This window comes from Pygoscelis adeliae, unplaced genomic scaffold (genome assembly GCF_000699105.1).
Source record: "Pygoscelis adeliae isolate BGI_AS28 unplaced genomic scaffold, ASM69910v1 Scaffold62, whole genome shotgun sequence".
NCBI lineage: Eukaryota > Metazoa > Chordata > Aves > Sphenisciformes > Spheniscidae > Pygoscelis > Pygoscelis adeliae.
The window spans coordinates 3,892,199-3,912,149 of NW_008824401.1; the positions used below are offsets into that span (position 1 = coordinate 3,892,199).

General features: G+C 36.2%; 1 protein-coding gene across 1 annotated transcript in view; it reads right to left on the minus strand.

Moving 5' to 3' along the window:
• The window catches only part of LOC103913735 (putative ATP-dependent RNA helicase TDRD12), a 34,141-nt gene extending 16,036 nt beyond the window's left edge, over positions 1-18,105 (minus strand). The window contains exons 1-14 of the mRNA XM_009320275.1: positions 18,085-18,105; positions 16,716-16,877; positions 16,287-16,423; positions 14,719-14,838; positions 13,243-13,298; positions 11,688-11,773; positions 10,422-10,620; positions 9,727-9,803; positions 7,987-8,091; positions 7,405-7,590; positions 6,551-6,704; positions 4,811-4,938; positions 2,935-3,126; positions 1,699-1,827 (exon numbers count right to left, since the gene is read on the minus strand). Of these exons, the coding sequence (XP_009318550.1) occupies positions 1,699-1,827; positions 2,935-3,126; positions 4,811-4,938; positions 6,551-6,704; positions 7,405-7,590; positions 7,987-8,091; positions 9,727-9,803; positions 10,422-10,620; positions 11,688-11,773; positions 13,243-13,298; positions 14,719-14,838; positions 16,287-16,423; positions 16,716-16,877; positions 18,085-18,105 (1,752 nt within the window). The remainder of the gene's footprint in view (positions 1-1,698; positions 1,828-2,934; positions 3,127-4,810; positions 4,939-6,550; positions 6,705-7,404; positions 7,591-7,986; positions 8,092-9,726; positions 9,804-10,421; positions 10,621-11,687; positions 11,774-13,242; positions 13,299-14,718; positions 14,839-16,286; positions 16,424-16,715; positions 16,878-18,084) is intronic.
• Positions 18,106-19,951: the final 1,846 nt, after the last annotated feature.

Consider the following 19,951-nt stretch of genomic DNA (forward strand, 5'->3'; position numbering starts at 1 on the left):
TTTGGTTGTTTAATGAAAAAAAAAAAAAAACGAAAGTTGAGATTATGGACATTAAAACTTACTAACTTCCTGTACAAAAAGAAAACTAATAAACTCAGGTTCCTATGGATTAATACATTAAACAGATGTTTAAGAAAGTACAAATTCCATTTGAAGATTTTCCCACCATTAAGGTGTCCTTTCTATTCTAAATCGATTCTATCATCTAACAACATGCAGGCTCAGGTTTCAGTGTCACAAAAAGCACTAAAAATCCCTCACGGATCTACTCATACTTAACTTGCATGAATGTAGTATTCTCAAAAGGTTTTATGTATTTGTCAAGTTCAAGGTTCACAAATTAATCACTACAAAAACCTCGGTTATTTGGTAAACTGGCATGTCTAATGAACTAAGTTAACACTTAAAATATTTTTGTAGACCATTTAAGATATTTGAAGTTGATGTACACAAGGATTACTACAAACAGCTTCGATACTTCTTTAGCATCAATAAACACTCTTCCTTTAAGTGGTGGTGGGGTTGGTTTTGATATGCTTGAAGGAATTAACCCTCAAATATTCAAGGAAAATGTGCTAGAAAGTCACAAGACAAAACGAGATTTGCTTCCATTAACAATCGTCAAAGATTAAACATTCTTCTTATGTAAATGTTAGTGTATCTGGAATCCTTTAAATAGCACAGCATCTATTCCAGCTTCTGGAAGGGAATACATTCCCATGTTTCAGGACTGACATCTCTCTTCCTATGACATCTGAACAATCCAGCCACACATCCTTTTGCTATCCCATCCTTGAAGCTATTACTAAAGGCTTTAATTCAAATATCCTCATAGCTTGCCCTCGTTAGCAATATCATCTCCATCATCCGCATCACCCTATCCAGACTTAACAGAACTGCTTCCCATCTCCTGCTTCCAAGTCAAATCAGATTGCACTCCTCTTACTTTGCGGTGTTGGAGGACGAGCAAATAGACAATGAAAGTACAGAAGAGATTTTTCTATTGCTATGTTGTTATATATATATTCATTGCTATAATAATACCTGAAGAAGGAACTATTTCAGGAAAACTCCTTCTTAGTCTCCACCTCTGAAACAGTCAGTATACAATCCCACAAAAAAGGTGGGAAACTGGAGCATGTTCTATTGCAGATAATTTTGAAGCAGTTTTATGCCAGTTTTTAAGAAAATACATATTACGCATGCTATCTTCCCCCCATGCCCTATGACTAAATTCTAGTAGACTTTCACAGGATGACAGAAAATGTTTCTTTCAAATCAGAGAAACAGCCTTCTACAATCTCAACTACTCCTGAGTAGAAAGTAACAGAACTTCTTAACATGGTGGCTTAAGTTTTCTCCCCCCATACCACTCCTGGAAACAGTAAAAAATAAAATTAAAAAACTGACAGAACTTTTACTGGAAAAAAGCCAGTTTGATTCAACTCAAAGTTCCAACCCGACAGACAGAATGTAGTTAAGAATTTAGTAATGAATGCATTCTATGCCAGATGTTCCTGTCAGTTAGGCTTTCTTCTAGTTGGCAGAAGAGCAGGGTTGGGGCTATTTTTAGCAGAAATAATCAACTTCCAAATTCACACTCATCCTTTATTCTCAGAAGCCAAGATATTTTATAGTTTGTCATAGCTTAACAATTAAAAAAAGCACTTATCTATGTAAATTTAAATACTTTCTTACCTTATGAACCATTTCTGCTTCATTTACTGAATTAGTGAACACCAGCACCTTCTGAAGATTATCATGGGTAAAATCCAGTATTTTGAGTAACACATCAGTTCTCTCACTGTTCGTGCAAGGTCGCACGACCTAGAAGTAGATACAAAGCAAAGGGCTGATAATTCATGTAATCTATATATTTTACTACCTAATTCTTCCTTTTAATAAGCACTAAGCATTGTTACGTAATACCAAAGAGAATCCAGTAAATGGTAGCTCCAGTAAGTCGTAGGTCTTCTGTTAAACTTACAGAAGATACAACTTTCACAAAAGGCATTCATTTAGGACAGCTTCCAGAAGTATAATTAAAATCCAACACATAATCAAAATCCCACATTAAGATTTTTCATGCATTTAATTTTAGGTGATTTATCAGTCTTTTAAGTTTGGCATTTTCACATACCACTAAGAAAAAGCTTCACACTCCAAAAGCATACTGCACCCACCTGAAATACTCTTAATAACTAAAGCATCAAACCACTGACATTTTCAGTCCTGCCAAACCATTAATCAGACTTCTCACAAAAAGTGGTGGGTTTTTTTCAGTTTTGTCTCATGCTCAGAATGTCTAGTTCTAGAGACTTTCCAACATTCTCAATCCCCAAATTATTACATTTTGAGACACAGAAGAATTCAGATCATACTTACAACATTTTGTATTATTTTTAAGAGCTACACCACATCGACAGGAAATTAAATGAGAAGACACCTAAGAACATGTAATAATTTGACCTAAAATTTCCAGAAAGTTAAGCTCTGTATTGTGTGGCACGCAGCAGTATAACAAGTATTTCACTAGCTCTGTCTTGGGATAACTTACCTTGTAGTTCTGCCACTCAAATTAACAATTACAAAAACACTTTGACAAAATTCTGGTCACAAACTATACCATTTGCAAATACCTCACATAGAATTCAGATTCATTTGCACTAACAATGAAATACTTGAGGGAGTATCTTCACCTCAGTCCTACAAAGCAAGGTAAAAGACCTTCAGCTCATCCAGTGATTAACTTGCACAGGTCTTCTAAGAGTCACCTCAGTTCATACATGGGAGGTGCACCTGATCAGTCTGAGTTAGGATTGTAGCACTACCCACTTAAAATAAACAATCAGCAGCCATACATACTGACCTTGATCAGTACAAACAGCAAAATATCTTAGTAAAGAAATAGTGACATCATCCCCCAATTTTTACCTGTTGCACATTTCCATAGATGGAAGCTTCTTCCATAGCTGTTATCACAATGTAAGGATCATTCATGAACTCCTTTATCAACTGTGCTATATGTTTATTCCAACGAGTTCCAACAGCAATAATCTGATGCGGTGAATACTCCCACTCTTCAGTAATAATGGCTTTCTTGTAACAATCTAATATAGTAAAAACCTATAACGAAAAAAGTTTTTTTTCTATCCTCTTACCCTATTCCAATAAGCATGTAATAGCAGTGAAAAGTACACTGTTTCAGCACACAGTTTTTTCCAGTCATAAAAACACCAGCACAGCAAAACACAAATTTCACATCCCAAAATGAAGTGTTTGGTTTGTGCACTTTTATCCTATTACTTGAACGACTTCTGAAGCAAGAAGAAAGTGACAAGACAGCATGAAGGAACAGCATGTGCATGCACACAAGATCATAACACAGGATTCTGCCCAGAGAAGATGGAAATATCAGGAAAAGGATCTGTTCAAACCTGAAAAATACTAAGCCTAGGCAAAAGTAGATCCAAGAGGTCAGAGGCAGTCAGCAAAAACTAGGAGGTAAGTAGAAGATAAGCCCAACCTGCCAATACAGTAATTTGCAAAAAAAAAAAAAGGGTGTGCCACAAAATCATTTATAAAAAATAAAAATCACTAGGACAGAATGAATATATTCCTGATGACATCACCTTACATAAGTGACAAGCAGTCCAGCTGCAGAACGACATCAGGATTTCTGGCAAAGCACTAGCACGCTAAGAAGTGTTCTAGGGCTCTGGTAGAATCCTAAGAGATCTCTCAACCTGGCACTAAACTTACCCATAGCAGCAATATTTTTAACAATGTAACATTTCTGTAACATAGTGCTTTAGAAGAGCTACAATAGTCCAAACGTTATCAAATGATCACTTCCATCTGAAAGAGCAGGTCTTCTTTTTTCTATTCAAGACTGATGCTTTTGAGAAGCCGAGAAGATCCTACAAAAATCGCAGATACACGCACAGTATTTTACAAACTACCTTTCCCACAATCTTCATATGGTATACCTGCACTCCATCTCAAGTAGTATAGAACACAACAGAAAACAGCCTGAACAGAAAGAAGGAATGTCCCACTGGATAAGGATGACATTTCATCTAATTTATGACTTGAGATTTGCTGCTACGAAGACATATTTAAGAGCTTCACATATAGCAAATTGGGCAATCTATCTCCATTAAGAAGTTTCTCTAGCTTTTCACAGTTAGAAACACAACACTTTAGTCTCATCACCAAATTTTAAACAGGTACTAAGTTAATGATTTAAAAAAGTCTATGACAGTGAAAAAAGGTGTGTAAGCTGTTTTTTGCATACTGATGATGTAATATGCTGTAATACTAACAGAAAGCATCTATCCTATGAAGCCTCAAAGCAGCAATAAAAAAATAAGGAATTTTCTTAAACTTGAGTTGTAAGTCATCATTTGAAAACCGATACAATATATTCACCCTTGTCAACATGGAACTTAATGCTGTTCCTCTTCCAAGATTCTTCGAGTAGCGATCAGCTTCTCCTTTTGCCTGCACTATCATTAAGGCCCAAAGAAAGTTTTTACGATTGCTTCCAAGACTATTTCATCATTCACTTCTGCTTTTCATTCTACAGAGACTGAGGAGTTTACCAATAAAGACGGTTCTTGAACCGAAGCTGTTCAAACAGCACTGATAAGAGGGAAAAGGAAGTTCCTTACAGACAGATGATGCAAGCCTTTAAAGATTAAAACTACTGCTACCAAGTTGAAAAAAATGCAAGTCCTTGGGAAACCATCCACAGCAAAGGAAGACAGCATAATGGAGCAGTAGCGTAGAACGGGACAAGACCATTTACCTGTTTAGTAGCGTCAGAGAACAGTACCTCAATCTCATCAAGAACAAGATGGCAAAGTCTACAAAATAATAAACTGTGATGTTCAAACAGTCTCAGGAGGCTATACGGTGTAGTCACGATTACCTCACCTACAAATAGGAAGAAAAGACTGTTAACATTAACTTACAACTTGAAAGAATATTAACAAGACACCATAGGACATGGTAGTTCTATTAAAAAGGCGACATCTGCATTTCAGATGCATCATCTTGAAGTCGGGGTGCTTTTTAATTTTTTTTTTTTTTTTAATAGAGAACACTGAACTCCATTTTCTGACTTCTGCTGAAGAGTCATTTTTAGTATGCTTGTATTTTTCTAACCCTGCATGTCTTTAAGACCCAAGTGGGTAAAACTCAGTTTTTAAGAGTGAAAGGTCTGAATGTTAACAAGCTTACAAAGCAGGACACCATTTCATTTTCCAATAAGGTAACGGAAGCAGAGATAAGAACTTCAGAACCAGATAGACAGAAGGTAAGTATTTAAATACGTGCAAGAGCAGCCTTTAGAAGAGTTCAGTTTTAAAAACAGAATAAAGGACACATTGTAGCTTACATATCTACACACATATATGTGTGTGTATATATATATATAAAAAAATAAACCCACACCAATCAATCTGTGCAAATATACCAACAGCTCTACCAATAAAAGATCTGAATTCATCCACCAGGCTCTTAAACTTGAATGATGGATGTAAGAACACAAACTGCTGAAACTGAAAAGTTTTACGCAATCCTTCATAGTTTTATCCATATTTCTTGTTTTCTTGGCAAGAAGAGCCACTTTTAAAAATACAGATATCAATTAAGGCTTAACAGAAAGACCAAACAAGAATAGTAAAACTAAGTGTTTTTAAGTAAATACACTTAAGTAGGGCAAGTCTCCCAACAGCTTTTTTACTAATTCTATGCTTCCTCTTCTCTATGGAGTATCCTCTGCACATTACTGAATTTATATGCACAAATTACTTAGAATTTATTGCAATAAGCAAGTTGGAAAACACCTTTAAAAAAAAATTACTTCCAACTAAAATGTAAGTTGGACATTTATGCAGTTTATGCACCCACTGACGACATCCCACAAGCAGACAGATGCCCAGCCACTCATCAGATCATCCCCAGCCCTCAACTTTTTATTGTTGAGCATGACATTAGACAGTATTGTATTATCCCTTTGGTCAGTTTGGGTCAGCTGTCCAGGCTGTGTCCCCTCCCAGCTTCTTGCCCACCCCCGGCCTACTCACTGGGTGGCAGACTGGGAAAAAGGGAATTCTTGATGCCATGCAAGTGATGCTCAGCGAGAGCCAAAACACTAGTGTGTTATCCACACTGTTCCAGTTACAAATCCAAAACACACCACCATACAGACTATGAAGAGAATTAACTCCATCCCTGACAGACCCAGTACCTCTGTCCAGCAATGGGTGCTCGTGTATTAAAAAAAAAGAAGCTATTAAAATCTGGTTCTAAATCAAGAAAGTCCATGATTAATCCTAATTCAGCATGATCTTCAGCACTACTGTTAAATAACACTACTGAAGCTTCATGTATCACCACAGAGTTATAGCATTAAAGGAACAGAATTATCACTTTATAACACAAAAATCTTAAGAAGTACAAATTGCTTCTTTCACAGTTTCCTGCAATTAAGGCAGCCCACATTGTTTTCAAGCATAATTAAGAAGATAGAAAGTATTCTTACATCCTCGAATTTTCACACTTCTAGCTTCTTCTTTGTTCTGCCCAAGTATTATCAACATTGGATGAAGCTGTCTGGAGCATCTCTCGTATGTTTTCAGTAGCTCAAAAACAAGTTGTGCCTTCTTCCACCCGGGACATAAAATAAGTGCTAGTGGCTACATACATATGTACAAAATTTTACACCATAGTATTAGACAAAAGTTCAGAATCTTAAGAATTGTACTACTTCAGCATTTAGGACAAAAACAAGATCTGCAACACAGGCCTTTAAGTACTTCAATACTGAAGCTTTTAGTACTATATCACCTCCTAAATGCAGATGTTACAGACTCAAGGAACCATACACCAGGCTACCTGGGGACAAAAAGGATGCATGCAGCAAGATACAGTAAAAGGTCCAAAAATTTAACAGAAGCAGGAGCATCTTGTCTTACTTGGGGTTGTACTAGGCAATTTCCAGAGGTCCTTTACGACCTCAATAATTCTGTGTTTCTGTCATCTGAGTTAGAAAGTGAATTACAATATTTAAAACAGCTAATACAAATTTTAATTTAATGACTACATACTATCCCCTCAAAAACAAAGCCTAAAACAAAGCCTAATCAAGTATCAAAGTGATGTGACATTAACCACTTGTTAGATATTACTTGACAAGTAAGTTTTATACTCCCACATTCATGCAGTCCATCTCTGTAAGCCTCTATGCAGAGGGCTTATATAAACTGGCAAGCATCATGAAGATACATTAAGATAACATTAAATGTATACATTCTAAACATCCACCCTCTTTTGGATTATTATTCTACATCTGCACTTTAGAACAGAAAACCTGTTACTACTCTAATATATACCTACTCCATTCCTGTTTGGCAAGGCTTTGTAGCAACTTCCCGACTGCAAAAATGTAAGAACTGGTGGAATATATAAGAAAGGATCGTTTCCCTGATACGAGATGGCAACTACATCACATCCTCGAGCTACTGGCGGCCAACAGTAAGATTCTGTGAAGTTAGGGCCTAAAAATTGTTTCCGAGTAAGTTCCTACAGAAAGAGAAATTAAGAGTTGCACATGAAAACTGTGTACTTAAACACTAACAAAACAAGACAACACTCAACACTGAGTGATTTAAGAGCTTTTGACCCACTACATAGTAAGTGTCCCTAACATGCAATATGAGAAAGTTCTTCTGGGCTGAGGAGTTCAATTATTATATTAAAAGTCAAATCCCATGACTTGTGGCAGTAACTGATATACCAGAAGAAACGTGTACAATTCTTACAGCATCTCTCTGAAGCTTCGTTTATTCAACCACATGAACAACCCCCTAGACATTCCTCAATCAAAATTACGTATTACTATTATATTTAGTATTTAACGTTGGGGTACGATACTAGCCTTAAAAAGATATTCAGTGTAATGTATTACATTAGCATTACCTTTTTCAGATCATCAAAAAGTGGTGCTGTTTCCAGAAGTGACGATGGCTCAATTTTGTTGCTAAGAAAGACAAAGTTTCTTGCTTCACTAAGATTTTGAAAACTCTGAAAGCATGTGACAAATAGATGACAAAGGCAATACTTAATGAAAGGGTTTTAGCTTACACATGACTCAAAAGCATTTATTGTATTTAAAAAATGGTATTTTGATGAAAAATAGCCAAAGAAAGTGCAAACACAGTTTAAATACAATTCATACATACTGCTAAGTTACACAGACCGGTAGTGAGACAAATACTCATTATTAGTATTTCTTAAAGAAAGATTTATCAAGATTGTCTTTCATTTTGATGAAACAAAACTTCAGAAAACTGTCTAACTTGTTGCAGAACAGTAACAAGTGTTTCTTTACTAGGAATCAAGCATGCGACAAGAACATCGCCCACACAAAAGAAGAACTAGTTCACCGTCACATCTCAAGCTATAGTCATAACTGGGGACCTGAGCTAGTTTGTACACATACTGATTAGTTTTTAAACATTTTCAAACAAAATTAAGAAAAAATCATGGAAAGCCTGCACACCACAGACAGGAGGAAAAACAAAAACAGGTTACCCAGCTGCACACTTACAAAAACAATGCACATGAACTTAAATTGAACAACACTGCAAATCCTCAAGGGAATAACCAGTAGCAGATACTGCATCCAGTGTTACCCCAAAGATGTCTGGTTCTGAACAGGGGATTTTCTAGCGTTCATCATTAGTCACCAGCAGTCAACAGGCATGACTTGGTCAAAGATTTGTATCACTCAAGTGCCTGGTAAAGGTAATTCAGCTGACTGTTTGCAGAAGGGTATAAAGGTAATCCTGCTCTGCTTCAATAACAATCCACACTACTACTTTCATCGTCATTCTTTCCAAAATATTTTAATAAGGTATTACAGTTTAAGTTTAGGAGTGGTTGTCATACTTCAATTCTCAGCAGAGCTAAAAAATAACTTCTGTAAAACTCCCTTTTTTTTTTTCCCCTGACCTGACAGAAGTAGTACTTCCATTGCTATCATAGAAGCAAAATTCTCCTTTAAAGCATCTAGCAGAAGAGGACATGGAACAGCACACAGGCTCTTTAAAAGAGCCAAGATTGCATACACTCAACAGTGATTATTTGCCTAGAATCTATCAGTTCATTTTCCTTTCCTCCCATGGACATTGTAATAGCTCCAATTGTGCAATTCAGTACACAATTTAACACTCAAGAATGACCGCTGACCTTCTGAAAATGTTTCAGAAAAGAACAGCAAACAAAAAGAGAGAAAATAGCAAGAAACCAGATTAAAGTATTAGACAACTCAACAAATAAGAAGAGACTCCAGTGAATGTTTACCATGGTACAGCATAAGGACTATTTTGTTTTCAGGGAAAAAGAACATTTTTATGTATCCAGAAAATTTTAAGCTGTGTAGTATAGACAGCTATCATCTTCATAAAACTATAGTAAAGGAGTGCAAAAGGAGGCACAACCTTTTCAAGGACTGTAGTACATCTTTTAAAATTTTCTGCAATTTAAAAAAAAGAAACTGAAGTAGAATGTTTTTTTAACTATATCAAGAATTAGTGCAGTCCCCCAGATCTATGTTACATAGAAGAACAAGCTAGATGACTGCAGTATTTCTAATCTGTCCTACGTATGTTTAATTTAGTTCATTTTGGACAATTTAATACAAAATATAATACTTACAGGCACAGTATTTTCATTTAGATCTGTGCTTGACCTTTGGTATGTCTCTTCAAGAAAGGAACTAGAAAAAGCAGAATCTAGAAAGATAAGTAAAAAAATGCAGAAACACATTTCTGATTATCTGAACACAAAAAGCCAGTATTTTCATTTACAGTGGGTTGCAACCGTCTTGTAGAGTTGCTTGTATCATTTCCTAATGGCAAAAAGAACAACCAAAAAATAGTTATCTTTACACAGAGGTAACTATGCAGATGAACTGAGTGAACAAGGATGGACGGTTGCGTATTTTTAAAAAGAAAGACTGGAATCACTATAAATGAGGCAACTCATGGTAAATACTCGTTTTAAAAGTACCTCTGTTCAAATAAACCCCTCCAAACTAAAAAAAAAACAGTAATGCATCATTGATCAATGCCACGAGTAATTTCAATAATATCTAATGCTATTAAGCATATCAACAAATGCCCATGTAACTCACCTTCAGCCTTCGTCTTACATAGTACAAAAAGCTTTACAATATTCCTGCATCTGATGATTTGACTGGTCTTTGTGAAATCTGATACACAAGCATGATTTGTTAGAAGGATACCATTTGATCCAACTGTTGGATTCGAACCAAGACAGCAGGTTCATGTTTAATTAAAGACACATGGTGCATTGCATGTATGATTGTTTCCGACACACACGGTTCCCACCTGTTTCAAGATCTGTTGATACCTTCTCCTGAAACAGCACTGGCCTGAAAGCAAGCGCAGGATTAACAGTTTTCACTGGAAGAGACTCAACATTTAATGATGTTTGGTTCTCCTGACAATCTGCAGAACTCCCTGTATTCTCGTTAGCTTCCTCAAAACGAGCAAAGTTCTTTGAGACAAGATCATCATTAACGCATACCTAAAAAAAAAAAAAAAAAACCCAAGATCTTTATTGACCAGTATCAACAAGCAATAAGCTACACCACCACATACTTGTTTAGAATTTATTTGAAGCTTTAAACAGCAGCAATAAGACATAAGCAGTATCAGCAAATGCTTTCTGAAGAATATTAACTCCAGAATAGGAAAGTCAGTCATATCTTCCTGAATGTTCTCTAAACAGGTGTCAATTAGTTGTCAGTTTCATGCTTCTGCCTAAAATTCTGTACTCAATTAACTTCTTCTATGAGCTCTAAAACTTTAAAAAAAACTGTTAGTAAGTCAAGCTGGTTTTTTTTTTTTTGATTCAGTGTGCATCAAAATCTGGCAGAAAAAAGTAATACTAAACCTAAAACGTCTTAAACTCCATTGGCTCAGAGATCAGTGACACTACTGCCAATTGGGATTCCAAACTGAGAGGATATTTAAATTAATATGTACCTTCGAAGTTATTGTCTGTGGCAAAGACTACAGCTCCAGTCTTAAAAGCCTTGGTAAAGCACTCCAAGTAGAAGCAGTATTCAAATAAATTCACTTGTATCTACCATACAGCTGCTTAAGTCTAACAGTAGCTACAGCAGAGATTTAGCACAAGTTACACATTTCAGCAGTGTGTAACTTCAGGGTTTGTTTTTTTTTTTTCCTCCAAAGGTTTGAGGACTCAGTCTTATGCAAAAGCAAGTGTGAACCATTTATTTTCATAATACTATTCAACTGCCTTATTGAAACATCTTTAAGTATGATAGCACAAAAAGGTGCAAGAGTGCACTAAATAACTCACACTTCACTCGCTTGTCAATACCTTCCAAAAAGAGGTTCACATAAACAAAAATGGGATTTCTGCCTCTTGGAATTCCTCCAGAATTTTACAAGTAACAGAAATATAAAACAAAACCTCTAATAAGTGAATGATTTAGCTTCTACTGTATCTGACAGAAATTACAAAACTCACTTGCAAGTAATGCTTTTCAGTCTTAAACTAATCGCGAAGTTATAACTTACATAGCAAAGTGCATGAATAGGTTTGTAGATACAAAAGTATCTTACCTTTTCATCTTTTATTGTCACGTAAAGAAAAACATCAAATGTGTTATCTTCTACAGCACATAACTTGGCTTTCATTTGGGTAGTTGCTAAACATGGTAATAAACGCAAGAACAAGTAAAAAGATTAAATCGTTATCAAGTTATCAGTATTTTTCACTTGTACTTTCCGAGATAGACAAAGATAGAAATTACAATCAGATGTGTAACCTATTTCTTTAGAGAAGCTAGTACAAATGTAACAACTTAAATAGAACAAGAAAGTAACATGGCAATAAAAACTTAAAAGTTACAAAAATGAACTTGTCCTTGGTCTTCAAAGGAAGGTTGAGAGCCAAAACAGATTAATGACCTCTGTACACAAACTAGTCTTAGTTCTATACTAAAAGTCTTAGTTAATCTTTTAGACTCTGACAATCTGTAGTACAAATGCATACTTTCCAAACTTGACATTTACTTTTCTTAAAAGAAGTTATATTTGCACATTTATATAGCTTGGTTAGGTTCTTCATTGAAGCAAACATAGCTGATAAAAGTCCTTTAGTAAATTCTGAAGCACTTCTGCATACACTAATGATATGCTAGCAATTAAAAAAAGTATGTAGTACTACTACTGGTACAGTCTGGGAATACCTATGAAATTAAATTCAATGTTATTATTGCTCCCTACTAACCTTTGCTTTGCACAGTGACACTTAGATGGGGGGGAAGCAAAAAAAATAGTAAATCATGAGAAGTGCTATGTCCCAGTTAGCATGTGAAATTATCAGCCTAAAGACCCTTTATTGCTTTCATAAACTCATCCTCTCCTCCCCAAATACTTTGCATGTTGAGTTTGTTACACTTGTGAGTAAGCAGGTAGGTAGTTTTTCAGGTAGAAGCAAGTAAACAAAAAGATTAGAAAATCTCAGTAAAGAGCTGCTTTTCTAGTAAGACCAAAAGCTGTCTCATACCAAAATAGAAGGCTTGATATGAAAAAGACTGGATGAAACACCAAACATGGGAAAGAACAAGAAGAGACTGGAGAAAAAGCAGTTCTAGCTTACTAAATAACTACTTAGAGCTCAAGCTATTTGTTAACAACTACAAAAAAAGATACTCCTCTTTTGAGCTGGTGCTTACATCCTTGTCAAAAAAAAAAAAAAAACCTGGAAGGGTAAAGTCCTAAGCCAGATCTTGCCATCTCTGTACAAAACTACAAAAATACAGCTGTGATGCGGATTCAAAGATTTAAACTAAATACACAGAAAGGCTCCACTGTTCAAAACAAATGTTACATGAGTGCTACCCTGTTTAGCCTGTCCAAGAGCCGGATACCATCTACTCAACTATCAAAATTTATGCAGCATGGAAGCCCGCAGTACTCAAGATGCAGCTCCACAAATATTTTTGCCTTATAGTCAGGCCATACAAAAAAACCTTACATAGCTCCTTTCTTTTAATATACAACATTCTTAAATTTAATCAGATATATAAACACAAGTACTACATTTCTCTAACAGTTTATTTTTCCCAAAATAGAAACGCCAATTATGATTTTGGCAGAATGTTTTATTTACCTTTGAGAAGGTTTTGAAAATACCGAGTAGCAGCACTATCCCATCTTTTGGCTGGTCTAGGAAAATAAACACGATCAGTTATCCCACATCATCAAAAATTAAAATGGTAATTTTGGAAAAAACTTTGGATGCATGTAAAGAAATTATTTGAAGTCATGTCAAATCTTAAGTAGTGCACAAACTAGACATATTAGCAGGATCTTACTTCTTAGAATGTAACTTCAGTCTTGATAATATCGTTTCAGCTCATTAATAAAATGAACTGATCAAAAATTATCAGATATTGCTTTGTCAAGGTATGATAGTTTACATCCAACGTAAAATATGATGGTTAGAAACGAAACAGAATAACCAAAAATAAAGCAAGAATCCACTTGCGGAACACATTAATTAAATAGGTATTGAGCAATTTTGAACAAGCACTTAACAAACATCGAAGTGCTGAAGACTGAAAGGTCTGTAGCAGAAAATCAAGTTCACTCTTTACCATCTTCTGCAACTTTAAGTATAAAATAAAAAAGAATCAAATGAAGAGCACCATAAACAAAATATGACAATCTACTACTTTTTTTGACAATTCGCAATGATGGCCCACTCAAGATGTACGCTACTCCTATCCAAACTATGCTAAGATTTGTTCTGTCAGAATATTGGAAGTCAAATACTAATTTCTTCTTCCAAACAAGAGTATAAAAAAAACCCCCAAAACCTGCTTGACCACATGTAGTTTTGAGTATTCTTTAACGACACAGACCAAAGTGGCTTTCTTGCTGTGGACCAATATTCCCCAGCGATCTAATCATGTCCCTCTCAAGTTGGCAGGATGTTTGACAAAAGCATCCTGGAACTCAAGGATATAAAAGCATTTTTCTTTACCACCAGACCGCAGTGAAGGACTTATTCAAGTCCTTCAAAACTGCAGTGAGAAAACAACTGACATGAATATAAGGAAAGCACAACAGGAACCCAAAATACGTCACGAAAAAAGACAGAATGGGGAAAAACAAAGCTACCTATAAACAGCTACAGAACTTCAGTTCAGCCAAGCATGTAACTACCAGAAAAAAAAAAATAGTATCAGGAGCAAGATGAGCATCTGTAAGAAACAGCACATAAGGATAGATTAGTAAAGAAGTTCATGTGCTAGGAATGAAGAAACACAGCTCTGGGATGACAGACAAAGGGCAAGAACTGCCAGAAACTTGTCTAAACTTCCAAAGGTTTTAAAATAAATATCAAAAGATTCAAACAGGTGAATAATAAAACCCAAATTGTGAAGGAAGAATCATTAAGGAAGCAGTTCTGTTTAAGAACTAATTCTGTTTAAGAACTGCTCCTCTGAAATAGAAACAGTTTTCCAAATCTGATTTCCTATGTTCTTCTTGAAATATAATCTCTTTTAAAAACAAATTTCTGCAATAAAACTTCACACTTAAGAAATTTATGAATAGAATACATTTATTAAACTCTACTTACACTATTTTTGCAGTATCTTCACAAAAGTCGATACGCAACGTCACTGGCTTTGTGCGATACAGTCTACACTTTTTTGCTCTATATGGGATCTGCATAAATGCTTCCAGTGCAACTCGAATGCTTAAAAACAAAGCGGAAATAACCTCATTTTACAGTGCAGATCTTATTCTCCAGAAGTCACTGGTCTCATACACATCCTTCCATTACCCTGTATCTGACAACACAGTTCTTCCAGAAGTTTGGCTCCCGCTGTGAAACACCCTGGAACCACAGTTTTATTTTTCTCCCCAAGAGAGGTGCTACCAGGAGCAATTAGTGAACAGATTCGCTCTGGATATGAATACGCTTCCTATTTACTCGAAACCTTTCTGATCCTTCGCCACTATAGTTTGAAGTCTTTTCATGATATTTAGCCCTCATACTATCACATGTACCACCTGGCACTGCATATTCCATTTCGCAGTCATTACTTCTGTGTGAGAAACCAGGCATGATTAACATCAGCAAGAAGGAAATCTAATAAATACACTAATTTGCATTTGTACTCATTTTCCTAAAAAGAATTTATTCTTTATAAAGGTATCACTAGAATGTTAATCTTATCCTTTACACTTGGTTTGGTGGGAGACTTTTAATAACCAGCAAGACACCACATAGAGCAAGCTTTTAAGATCCATATATTTATCACTTTTGTTCAATTTTTTATTTTACAATGAAAAAGCCGTAAATCACGCATTTACTTCCAGTTGAACATATTTTAAACTCAGGGCACTGTCAAGTTGTTTTCCAATACAGCAACATTCAATTTAAAAACATTATTTAAGATTTATTTTAAAATATTTTAAATAAGCTCTCTTAATTTCGTGGAATACTACAAAAGACATTTGGTAAAGCTTCTTGTACTCAAAGTTGCATATTTTATTAGAGAAATGAACTTTAAATCTAGCTAAGAGCTGGAACAGTTATTTTTTAGAACACATTTTTCAAGATTTTAGAAACAGTCGGTTTCACAGTGGTTTTATTAAAAACTCGGAACCTGTGAAAACACCTTTTTTGCACCATGCCAAGACAGACTGTCAGCTCTTAGTAAAGTAAACAAGCTAGAAAACTGCAGTGGGGAAAAAACCCACATATTTGTGTCTAGATGTCAAAAGCTGGTTCAGCAAGTGAAACCCTGCTTCCATATACGCTTTGTGAATGATCTTCACTGGTTACAGTTTTTTAATTTTTTAGTATATAATCATTTAATAAGGGAGGAAGGTATAAATAATGTTAACTGGTAATCACACATTTCAGTCATAACAAACTGACATTATTTCTATTTCAAATCTTTAAAAAACCCAAAACCTACAACAGAAAGCATCTTTAAAAATTCACTAAAAAAAGACAAGTTTGCATCCACACTTGCAAGGGCCTATCATAGAGCTACCAGTTTCTTGTGGACCCAACCCACACCTCAATTCAACCAAAGCCTTGTCACTATCAATCTAAATAAATATTAATAGTATCTGTATGCATTAACTAACAAATACATTTCAATGACAGTGTCAAAAACCCCAAACACTTACTCCTTTGATTTAACAAAAATGTATTTGGCATAGTCCACAAGAAAACATTCTGTTTGATAATGATCTGTACAGTACATGATTGACTTAATAACCGCTCTACACCAGCCTTTGAGTTCCTCACTGAAAACCACACAAATCTGAAAAAGAAACAAGAAGACAGCAGGTTCTTGCAAATGGAGCAAATTACACTCAAAGTTTTTTTAGAGGCAAGAATATAGTATTTATTATACAGCCCTCAATTTTCTTTTTAAAATGCAAGCATTGCAGCTTATGTTGTTTACAGATAAGAAGATATAACCCATATAGATGCCATTATCTACTTTTCTATTTAGCAATATTAAAAGATTAATGCATAACTTGGATACTTCACCCCCAAACCAATGCAAATAACAGATTATTTCTATCTGCACAATATAGCAATGATTTTACCTGGCCTTCTTCTACCATTGGTGGCTTTACTTCATCCACATCTTTATTAGATTTGTCATAGAACTGATTCATTTCAGCATTCAGGTTTTTATATTCTATTTCATTGACTATGTAAGGCCCACATCCTTTCATAGTAACCCAAAAGCAACCTGGATCTTCAATCTGGGGCAAGGGGTAGATAACAATACAAATCCTATTAGCTCCTGCTAAAACGATAGGATGATTTTAAGAACATCTGAGCAGGAAATGTAAAAATAAAATCTTTAGTGAGGCACCTTAAAAATTATGGTGACCGATACTTAGCACACAGAACATTAACAAGCAAAACATCTTTCAGCTTCAGACCATTAGTTCATTAAATGACTTCTCAGCTTGCAAGTTTCTTTAGCACTGCAATTAATGGCATACATAGTCTAAAAGGTAGTAGCATTATCTAAAAAGTTGGTTAAACCAAACAGTGGGTAAAGTGCAAAGACATAAAGCTTTTTACTTCCATCTTGTCCTCAAGAAGTACACATAAAAAACCCACAACAAACCCCACCAATGGACTTTTCTTCATGCTCAGAGAGTTTGCAAGACAGTCAGTTTCTTTAAAACAGTATCATAGCTTTCTGCTCAGCCTTTGTAAACCTTTATATCACAGTTTTTCAGCTGGTCTGGGTCCCCAGTTGTCATGGGTTAATCGCAGTAGGCAGCTAAACACCACACAGCTGCTCCCTCACTCCCCTGCAGTGGGATGACTTAGAGAATTGGAAGGGTAAAAGTGAGGAAATTCATGGGTTGAGATCAAGAGAGCTGAATAGGTAAAGCAACAGCTGTGCATGCAAGCAAAGCAAAATAAGGAATGAATTCATTGTTTTGCATTGGCAGGAAGATGTTTAGCCATTTCTAGGAAAACAGGGCTTCATCACGTGTAACACTGACTTGGGAAGACAAATTTGATAATCACAGACATCCCCCTTTTCTCCTCCTTCCCCGCAGCCTTTATTGCTGAGCATGACATCATATGGTATGGAATATCCCTTGGGTCAGCTGTCCTGGCTGTATTCTGGGAAAACGATTTTACCATGATCTCTTACGGAATTCAGTAGAATCTAGTACTATACTACACTCTATTTAAGATTATGTTGCACATCTTCCATTTTAGATTTTAGCTGCATCCCTACCGACCTCTTGTGAGATGAAACCAATATAAACACCTAAAAGAAATGACAAAATGTATATAATCCATATATGACCCCACACATGTAAGAAAGTGCTGCTGAATGGAAATACAGAGGCATCATCTTATTTGTAAATCTAACTTCCAGAGAGTTGCATTGAAATAAACAAAGAGCAATCCTTCAGACTTTAAAAAACACCAGCATACCTCTAACACCAAGACTTCCATGTTTCTCAGCTAGTCTTCCTCAACACTACTGTAAAAAAACAACAAATGTTTGATTAACCATTTTTAAAGCCATCATTTGTTTTAAAGCATATCTAAAGAGCATACACCTGCTACTTGTCTCAGGAGTATTACTCTAGGCAACTGATTTACACATATCAAAGGATTCAAACCAGCCTTCTTAATGAGGCATTATGTTAAAGCCTAATTAGGATTTGCCATCCATGCTTATTTACATACAACCACATCAATTTTTAGTACACCAAAACACACCTGTTATCCTCAACCTACTTATAGTGTATAGCTGCTTAGCTTACACTCAAAGGCCAACAGAAATAGGCTGATTGAAGATAAGGGCTGCTACAATCTATCTACACAACCAAATGCACAGAAACACCAGAGGGAAATGCTTACATCATTAAAAAACCCAAACCAAACAAACACACACAAAAGAAAAGGCCTAACCTTAGCAAACAATTTCAACGTAACGGAGATTTTTACTGGTATTTCACATTACATTAATCTGCAATGGTACATATCATAACTAGAAATTGCAATGGAGTAATAGACTACCTACAGACTGAAGTAATCTGCATTTCATTTTGGCACAAACCAGCAACATCACGATACCATCACTGCAGTGTCTAGCTTACCACTTAAAAGAATTCACACTGGAAGTAGGTGCCTAATAAAATGTTTCAGGAGAGGAAAGTCAAAACATTGGCCTTCCACTTCCAAAGCTAGCGTTGAACAAGTCAGTGCTAAATAAGAAGCAATACAGCTACACTGTGGTCATAACTAGCAACATGCTTTGCTAAGAGACAGTACTAATTATTCCCAGTTTGACACTACAATGGAACAGCTGAAACTATTTTAGAAGCTTTACTTAATATCACATGACACAAGCATACCATCCAGGTTACACTAAGTCTCTAACACTGCGCTATAATACACTATGAGATACATAGTACTGCCTTAGACACTTAAAAAATATACCCTTTTATTTCAGGAATAGCACGTGAGAGGCATAACTAACCTCTCCTAGTTTGAGAAGCACAAAACCAATAAATGACCTATCAAAGTATCAAGGTTAAAGCACACCCACATAAAAGGTTAGCTCTCATAACACATTCCTAACAAGATGATACCCACTTCATTATTAAGAACTAAATAAGAACACAAATGTTTGCTCAAATCCCATACCTAACACTAAGGATATTTACCTTGTAAAGAAGCAAGAGGTCATTAAACCCCTCACCCCAAACTGCTACCTTAAGAAAAACGTAACTGCAGAAGGTAAAAGGATGCCTCTCCAGCAACACAAGTCTGACATAAACACTCCTATGAAAAAAACCATCAACCTGCTATCCTAGCCTCTCTCCCTCTAGTCAGTCTTACTCCATCTAAACAACCCACATCTAACAGGCACAGCGCAAGGAAACAAGAGCACAGTAAAAGGTGGAAGACTGCTAAGAAACTTTAGTTTTTTGCTTTATTCCCTCCGCCCCCCCCCAGCTTCCTTCATATTCTGCCTTAGTTTCACACTCTTCCTCATAAAAATAAACCCCCTAACCTTAGTCACCAACATCATCATGGCCACAAGGGCCCAAACACAGCCCTACACAAACTCCCTGCGGCTCTCCTTAGAAGCTTCCAGAAACAGCGAGCCCGCCCGCCCCCAAACTCCCGCCCGGTGCGCAAGCGCAGTCCCGCCCAGTGCCTGTGCGTAGGCGGGCCGCAGACTGCGATCGGGCGGTGCGCGCCCTCGGGGCTCCGCCTTGTGTTTGCTGCGCGTGTGCCGCTTCGTGCTGAGGAGGTGCCGGGCTGTGGGCGGGGGTGGGGAGGCGGG